Genomic DNA, 8,045 nt, shown 5'->3' on the forward strand with positions numbered 1-8,045 from the left:
ATTTTCCAACATTATTTTCTGGAATTCCAGGCCAGAAACCGCAGCGGGCAGGTCGGCTACGTCCCAGAGAAATACTTGCAGCTCCCGTCTTCCAACAGCCTTCTGAGTATGCTGCAGGCTCTGGCTGCGCTGGACGCCAGATCCCATTCCTCCAGTAACTCCACTGAACCTGAAACCGAACTGCCAACTGGCTCTGTCAACGGAGACTCCAGTGGTGAGTGGGACATTAATGCTAATAGAGCTGGTGTCCTTGTATCTGTCCTGTTATATTTTGGTCAAGGATTTCTCAACCTGCCCTCTTCCTGTTGCAGTGTCATTTGCGAAGGCCCTGTACGACTACGCGGGACAAACAGACGATGAGCTGTCATTTCCAGAGGGCGCCATCATCCGCATCCTGAGCAGGGAAACCCACGAGGACGACGGTTTCTGGGAGGGAGAGTTTAACGGCGTCGTCGGAGTCTTCCCCGCAGTTCTGGTGGAGGATCTCACCGGTGCCAGCGAGAACGGAGATGGACAAAGAGATGGCAGTGCACAAGTAAGCTGGTGCTCATAAACATAAGAATTAGATGGCTATATTACGACATCACAACTAAATTGAATCTGATAAATTTAATGCTAATTTTTCCTTATAAAGACTTAAAAGGCATTGAATTCATTATTCTAAAAATAAAGCCTTGATTGCTATTAAATTGACTTAAGTTAAACTTTCAAAAGTCTTAAAAATGCACAGATATGGGAAGAAAGTTTTATGATTTTTTTCTGACATTGCATCATAAAAGACTGCAGATTGGGAAACTCAAAATTGCCCAGAAAACAGGCCAGAAATGCCAGATATTTCCTACCTCTGTTGGTAAACCGAATAGATACTATTATGATAATTTAATATTTTCATTGTCTTCCATCTGTCCCATTCTAAAAAGGGCTGTTTTAACATTTGGCGTTGATAATCTAACTTTTACACTTGACAAAAAAAGTTACATTATGTTACACTCACCATGTGGGAAAGATAAACGTGTCCTTCAATATTGGCTATAAGAAAATTGGTCTTAAGCTTAATGTCAAGCGGCATTAAAAACAGTCTTAAAAGTCTTAAAATTTACCTTTTCTTTAGCTGCAGAAACCTTGTTATAGATCAGAGATGGATACATCATTTATTGACAGTATTGACATAAATAAGCAAGCATTATCTGCAGTGGAAAATGAAATAGAGAAAAGGACCTGGTATCAAAACTGAGTCGAGTCGAGCTGAAAGGCAATGGAAATGCTGCGTTATTAACGACTAAAAGGGGAATTTTTGGCCGGTTAGGACTGATTTTCTTCTCTGGCAGGTTTGACAAACTTGAGCCCTGGTTGTTCCAAACAAGGCCACTGTTTGCTAACATTTTGGACTATCACACATTTTAAATTTTGTCTGTGTAAATTCCTCCAATGGTCGTGAAAAACTATAAAATCATTGAAGGTTTTATAGAAGTCATGGAATTTAGTCGTGTAAAATTGGTACAGCACTCTTCTGAGATAAGCCTCCATATAATGTAACATAACTGCCAAATTCTTTTCTGTAGCTGTCGATGTAACATAGCTTAAATATGTGTCATTGTGTGGCGTTTCATTGCCATCACGTTGGTCAAGTGGGACAAGGAGGAAAAAATTAGTTTAAATTGTCATGGAAACGTTTTGAATTTTTGTCCGTGAAAATTTGTTTGAACCCTGACATTCATATTTTTTGCCTGCTGTTTTTTTTTTAAGCCTTCCCCCTCGCCTTTGGCCCAGTGCGACCGCTCCCCTCGCAGTCCCTTCCAGCCAGGGCCTCTCCACAGCAGCCCCCTTCAGACGCCCACCATGTCCTCTCCTCTGTCAAGTCCCTGCAGCGCCACGGCCTCTCCCATTGGCCGACCGCCCTCCTATCACAACGGACATCACAGGCCACCGCCAGCGCCGCACAAAAGTCCCTTTCAGAGTAAGATTTAAAGATTTGTATGTGTTAAATTATAAATACAATGTTAATGAGAGGAAAAGTTGCTCCTTAAAACTGTTAGTGATGGTAACCTGCTCTCTTCAGGTCCGGTCCAAGGCTCGCCACAACCGCCCAAATACCCGGAGAGCGGCTCCGGCACCATTCGACCTGTGAGTGACCATTTAATGAATTTTAGCCACTGTTACAATTTCATTTATTGTAACATCTAGATTTCTTTTTTCATCTTCTTAACATTTATATATTGCATGCTATGATTTATTAAATATTCGTATTTGTGTGGTTGTGTGTGTTGTGTGTCAGGTTATTACTTCGCAGCTAGCAGGGAATGTTCCCACAACATTTGCTAACGTTACCTACAAGTTGCAATAATGTTTTTAAACAAAGCATTTTAATCTAATGTTCAAAGCACGTTTTAAGGATGTTTATCATTTCAAACAATGTCCCTATAAGATTAAATACTAAAACTTAACGTTATAACTAAACGTTCTGAGGATGTTTTGGTGATGTTGAGAGGTGACAGATCATAATTCTTTCATAAAACGTTCCCACAGTGTTACATGAGAACAAAAGAGGAACAATTTAAGAGTAACATTCAGAACATGATATTGAAGCCTGAGATTACAGATCAGTTTTTTATGAAAAAAAAATCACACTTGGATTTGGCTGTTCAAAAGGAATATTTCATGATTGTTTTCCATAAAATTTTAAAGTTTGAAAGGGCTCCGCGGGACGTTCAGTGTGACAGCAGCACTCACATCATAAAGTAAACCAGCTAATGGCGCTAACGAAGGGTAGCAAATGCACAACAAAATTTTTTGCTGACACTAGATGTCAACTAAAGCCAGAGACTGTATCCTCTAAACTTGCTATGAGCTGTAAATTCATCACCTCTTCACCTTTATATAGCGGTCTCGCTCTCTCTGTGCCACTGCCTGCATGTCCACAGCTGCAAAGAGTAGCATGAGAGTCAAGAGCACTCACTCTGCAGCAAAATCTGGTGACCAAAATGTCCCCAGAAGTACACTGCACAGAAAAAACAACCGCTTGACTCGAAGCAGGCTCAGTCAGCAGAGAGTCTCCGGCTTATGATTCATGCCTCCGACTTTCACGGGGTATACCGAGTAATTACAAAGTGATACTGCTCTTCATGGCCAGTTAAACCTGTTTTCAGCAGATTTAACTGTGTAAACTGGCTCACTGTATCTGCTGCTGTGTTCATGCTGCTTTATTCACTAACTGAGCATAAACCATTTCAGCTGTGTGTTAATTGAACCGCTGATTGATGGATGTCTCCAGGTCCGTGCCGCTCCACCGCCCCCTAAGCAGCATCCTCGCGGGCAGGTGAAACGGAGGGAAGAGGTGGAGATCACGCTGGTGTGAAGGCAGTCGGCACCCTGGTGGTGGCGGCGACGACGGCTCTGTTCAAACCAGATGGGACCTCATGGTTCTGCGCCTCCTAAACGCACTCCCAAAGGAAACCCGAGGAAACCCCCAGAAGACGCCTGGAGGCCGTGAGAGGCCTTCAAGTTTGTCCTCTTGTCTTTTCACACAACACCTCATCAGGGTCAGTGTGCTGTGGAGGAATATTGTGCCTTTCTCTAAACTATACTCCTTTACTCACGCTCCCTTACCCAGTGTTTGTCTCCTATTGGACTGATAAATATTGTAATTTTTATTCAAAGTTATACATCCTTTAGTCAATATTGTTCACCTCTTCTGCCTGGACATGAATCATTTTACAGTCCTGATAACATCTGTCGATAACAGAAAATGTGCCGTTAAACATTAAGTCCTGGTGTCAGTGTTCAGATCCTCTTTCCTTTCTGTGCCGTCGCTCATAGTAACTGATATAGTGATTACTAGAGTATAATACGACGCCTCTGTTCAGGGCCTCAAAACACAGTAAAACCTGTTCATGTAAGAAATTAGGAAAGTCACATTAATCCACACAAATCTTAAATGTCAGGTTTTGTGACGGAAAGATTTGTGCTGTTTACTGATGATGATTTATTTATGGCCCTACAAGGGATGCACGATATTGGATTTTTTGCAGATATTATATATATATATATATATATAATATACTATATAACAATTAATTTGGCCGATAACCGATATAGATGTATTCACTTTTTTCCCCAATTTTAGTGATCAGATCTCTTTTGTAGTGGAATTAACATCACATTATGCATACTCTTATCATGATGACCCATACAAAACACAAAGCTTTAGTGTATGTAATATTCAGTCATCATGCAAGATGAGTAAAATACTTCAGTTTGTGATATCGGTAGAAATCGATTCGATATTTCATTTTAAAGTTAGTATCAGTCGATACCGATGCTGTGCCGATATTATCATCCCTAGGATGTACAGAAACTCACCAGTCCAAGAGACGGCATGTGAAAGTGACAGTTTACCACAGAATCAAAAACACGTCTGTTTCCTCTCACACATAGCGCTGTTTATCAGTCTGGATTGTTTTGGTGTGAGCTGCAGCGTGGTGGAGATATCGGTCGTAGAGGTGTCTGCCTTCTCTTGAATATAATGGAAGTACGTGGCAGTTTCTTGTAGGAACTATTTTCTTTGTACACCCATCAGCTGTATCAGAGCGCAAAAGGAAGCGTGCGTGTGCTCATGGACGAGAGGCTGGTGGCAGAGCCAGATGTGAACATTAATGGTGTCCTCCTTGGGTGAGCAGCTAGCTCAGTGGAGCTATTTTATCTGGCAGTTGATCCACGTTTTACTTCTGCACGGTGATACAGTTTGTGAGTGTAGTTCAGTAGAAAGAAAATGCTACATGAAATTCCTCACCAGTGCCATCTAGTTCCTCTTTATTTAGGAGATGTCAGACATCTCTCCGACTATCTCCAACACTCGGCAACGCACAAAAAACAATCTAGATTGAGAAACGGAGCTGCAGGTAAATGGAGAAATCCATGTTGTTTCTTTTGGTGTGAACTTTTCCTTTCAAGTTAGGACATTGAGAGCAAATTTACTGTCATCCAAGCACGTTCACTGTTATCAAGCCGTCTACAGTCAAGCCCTGCGAGTAACCACAGCGTCTCCAAGCTCGTAGCACAGCTCAGATAAACTTTGCTTCAGCTGGAAAAAAACTAGAAAGTGGTTTTATTAAATTTAGCAGAACCTTAGAAGACTGCAAAAAAAGAGATTGTCTGCTGCATGATAACAAAATGTGTTTCTTGCAGATGCAGATTTTTACATCTGTGGAGCCAAACTGGTTGTTTCCAGTCTTTAAGCTAAGCTAACAGGCTGTAGCGTCACATTTACCATGCAGACGTGAGGGTCGATTTTCTCATCAAACTCTGCAAGAAAATGAAGAGGCATATTTCACAAAACTATTCTTTTGATTTCTGTTCCTACAGTTACATGATTGGACAGAGTAATACCACGTAATCATGAGTCATGATTCTGGGAAAACGTCTTTTCTTTGTAGGTAACAATATTTATCTATCGGAATTTCATTATTAATATATTAATAATAAGGTTTTAAACCATATTGCCCAGCGCAGTTTTATCTCACTATATCACTTACTGTGTGGCTTTTTCTCTCTTTTCTCTCTCAATTGGATTACTTCTATGCAACAACGTTACGCTGAAATCACACCAAGCAGAGGCGAAGTATGGCTGTTAGATTTTGCAAAAAAGTGCGGCCAAACTGAAAGTTGGGGATAGGGTAACTTTTAGTAACGAATAGCGGCAAAGGAATACCCGCAGCCCATCGGTAAACTGTCCTGTGACATGTTGACCCATGATACTAAGAATTTCCTGGCGCCTGAAACACGTGAACGCCTCCAGCTGCAGAAAAATGCAGTTATTGCGGCGAGCTGCGCTTCGCTGCTGCTTGGTGTGTTTTCAGTGTTCCACTTCATCAGGACATCACAGCATGTTGAAAACATGAAATGTCAACACAAACCAAAAGTCCTGTTGTCTCCTCACTCGATCAAATAAAACAAAAAAACAAACGCCAGCATGGACGAGGCTGGTCCTCTCCTCGAACACGCGTAACTACACGGTTACGCAAACAAGGGAAAAGTGGCAATTTTAGTTGAGTGATTGTTTATGTCAGTAGGGAGAATCTCCTGGAAAAGTTGATCAAAATAATGCATCCTTTGCCTTTTTTTATTGATAAAATTTGCTTATGTTAGTTTTCTTTGCACCAAATGCTAAGAAATTCATAAAGGGAGAAACGTAGTGCGTACATTCATAGTCTAACTTTCTTTTTCCTCTTGTGTTGTAAAATAAAAATCTAGAAAAGTTATTATGACACTAATGTTAGCCAGTAAAGGTTGCTGGTGTTTGTTTTTGAGGCGAAGGTTGCAGTTGGTGACAGTTTACACTGAGGAAATGTGCAGTTTAAACATTATTTTTAAGGAGGAAACCATCCTGAGCTGCTAGCTGTCCAATTTAATAAGAAAAAAATCTATACTGTCATAGTGAAGCACTTTTTGATGTCTTCTTATTCCTTTTCAGTATTGTGGATGCTGCGTTGTTTGTTCAAATATTTCTTGTTTGACGTTTTGTTTACCAGCTATATTGGTATGAATACTTTTCTTTTAATGCGTTATTTAGCCTTAAATAGCTGTTGTAGTGTCTTTGATTGAGATTTGACCTTTTTGAGCGTTTTGTTTTTGAAATAGTTTACAGAGAGCTTGGAGATGGATATCTGTACAAATAATAGCACAAGTTTTGTTTCCTTTAATTTTTTTAGAATTAGGATAAAAATAAAAACCTTAGTTGAATTTGATCAGAGGAAAAAAAGAGATATCTGTCAGCCATGTTGCTGTGTGCTCGTTGATCTCCTTGAGATCTGAATGACATCAAACTTATTTTTGAAGTTTGCATTTACCCTGTCATATTGAAAAACAAAATAAAGTCACCGGACTGAAGTCTCTTTGCCCGATAGAGAAGTTATTGTTAACTTGCTACTGGTCCTGACTCCACGTCAAGTCTGAATCTGAAATTCAGCGACAAACTGCCCACATTTTACAGCAGAAGCTCTGCAGAAGCTGCTGAGCGTCGTATTTACACACCAGTGGATGTTTATCTGTATTTATTGTGTACAAATAAATGTGAAATAAAGATAGCTTAAATGAAACAAAGACTTCCATCGTGTTATCTTTGTCTTTGATGCACTCTGTCGTGTGTGTGTGTGTGTGTGTGTGTGTGTGTGTGTGTGTGTGTGTGTGTGTGTAAGAGAGAGGGAGAGAACAGCACCCTCCCATTGTCCATATCAATATGACATGTAAATTCTTCTATCTTTGTCAGACATAAACGATTAAAAAAAACTTTTAAACAGTACAGTTGCTTTGAGCAGAGGTGGAATGCAATCAAGCCCATATACTCAAGCGATGTACTTAAGTACAAAGTTGAAGTACTTTTATGATACTTTCTACTTCTACTTTCTACAACATTCATCATTACATTACAAATTAAGCATTTTTGCAAATTAAATTATTTGATAGTGAGAGTCTTGAGAGTTTAAGTCATTTTTCATGTAAAATATTTCATGCAAACATGAAGCTTGAATCTTTAATGTTAATACTTTCAAATGTTACTCATAATTTTGAATTTTATGTATAAGCAGGTTTTTGAATTTGATATTAGTTGGATAAAACAAACACTGAATACAATAGATTGAGTTCTGAGTACTTGTAATGAATTTCTCACAATTTTCTCTACTTTTTACAAATCAAACAATCAATGTAAAATAATAAGTAGATTAATTCATAATTAAAATAATCATTAACTTTAAAATCCCTCTTTTACATGAATGCATGAGTTATAACCATCTAATGATATATAATAGTATATTGGTCACAAGGGACATTTTTCTTCTTTCATCTCTTCATTTTGCTTTTACTTAACATTTTCAATGCAGAACTTTTACTTGTAATAGGTCATTTCTACAGTGTAGTATTGGTACTTTTACCACAACTAATATGATTTAAGATGGGCACTCTCAACACTGACCTCTGCTGGCGGTGCAAGCAGGAAAAAAGGTACTCTCTCCTATGTGCTTTGGGTATTTACAAAAAAAAAGAGTTCT

The 8,045-nt window shown here is 39.3% G+C and overlaps 1 protein-coding gene across 1 annotated transcript in view; it reads left to right on the forward strand.

Moving 5' to 3' along the window:
• LOC121953044 (F-BAR and double SH3 domains protein 2-like) overlaps window positions 1–7,098 on the forward strand; it is a 36,536-nt gene extending 29,438 nt beyond the window's left edge. Inside the window, exons 16-20 of the mRNA XM_088088503.1 lie at window positions 31–214; window positions 312–535; window positions 1,747–1,957; window positions 2,060–2,124; window positions 3,272–7,098. Coding sequence (XP_087944629.1) covers window positions 31–214; window positions 312–535; window positions 1,747–1,957; window positions 2,060–2,124; window positions 3,272–3,355 — 768 coding nt within the window. The 3' untranslated portion in view covers window positions 3,356–7,098. The remainder of the gene's footprint in view (window positions 1–30; window positions 215–311; window positions 536–1,746; window positions 1,958–2,059; window positions 2,125–3,271) is intronic.
• The last annotated feature ends 947 nt before the right edge of the window (window positions 7,099–8,045 follow it).

The sequence above is a fragment of the Plectropomus leopardus genome, chromosome 15 (assembly GCF_026936395.1).
Source record: "Plectropomus leopardus strain MGB_pleo_1.0 chromosome 15, ASM2693639v1, whole genome shotgun sequence".
NCBI lineage: Eukaryota > Metazoa > Chordata > Actinopteri > Perciformes > Serranidae > Plectropomus > Plectropomus leopardus.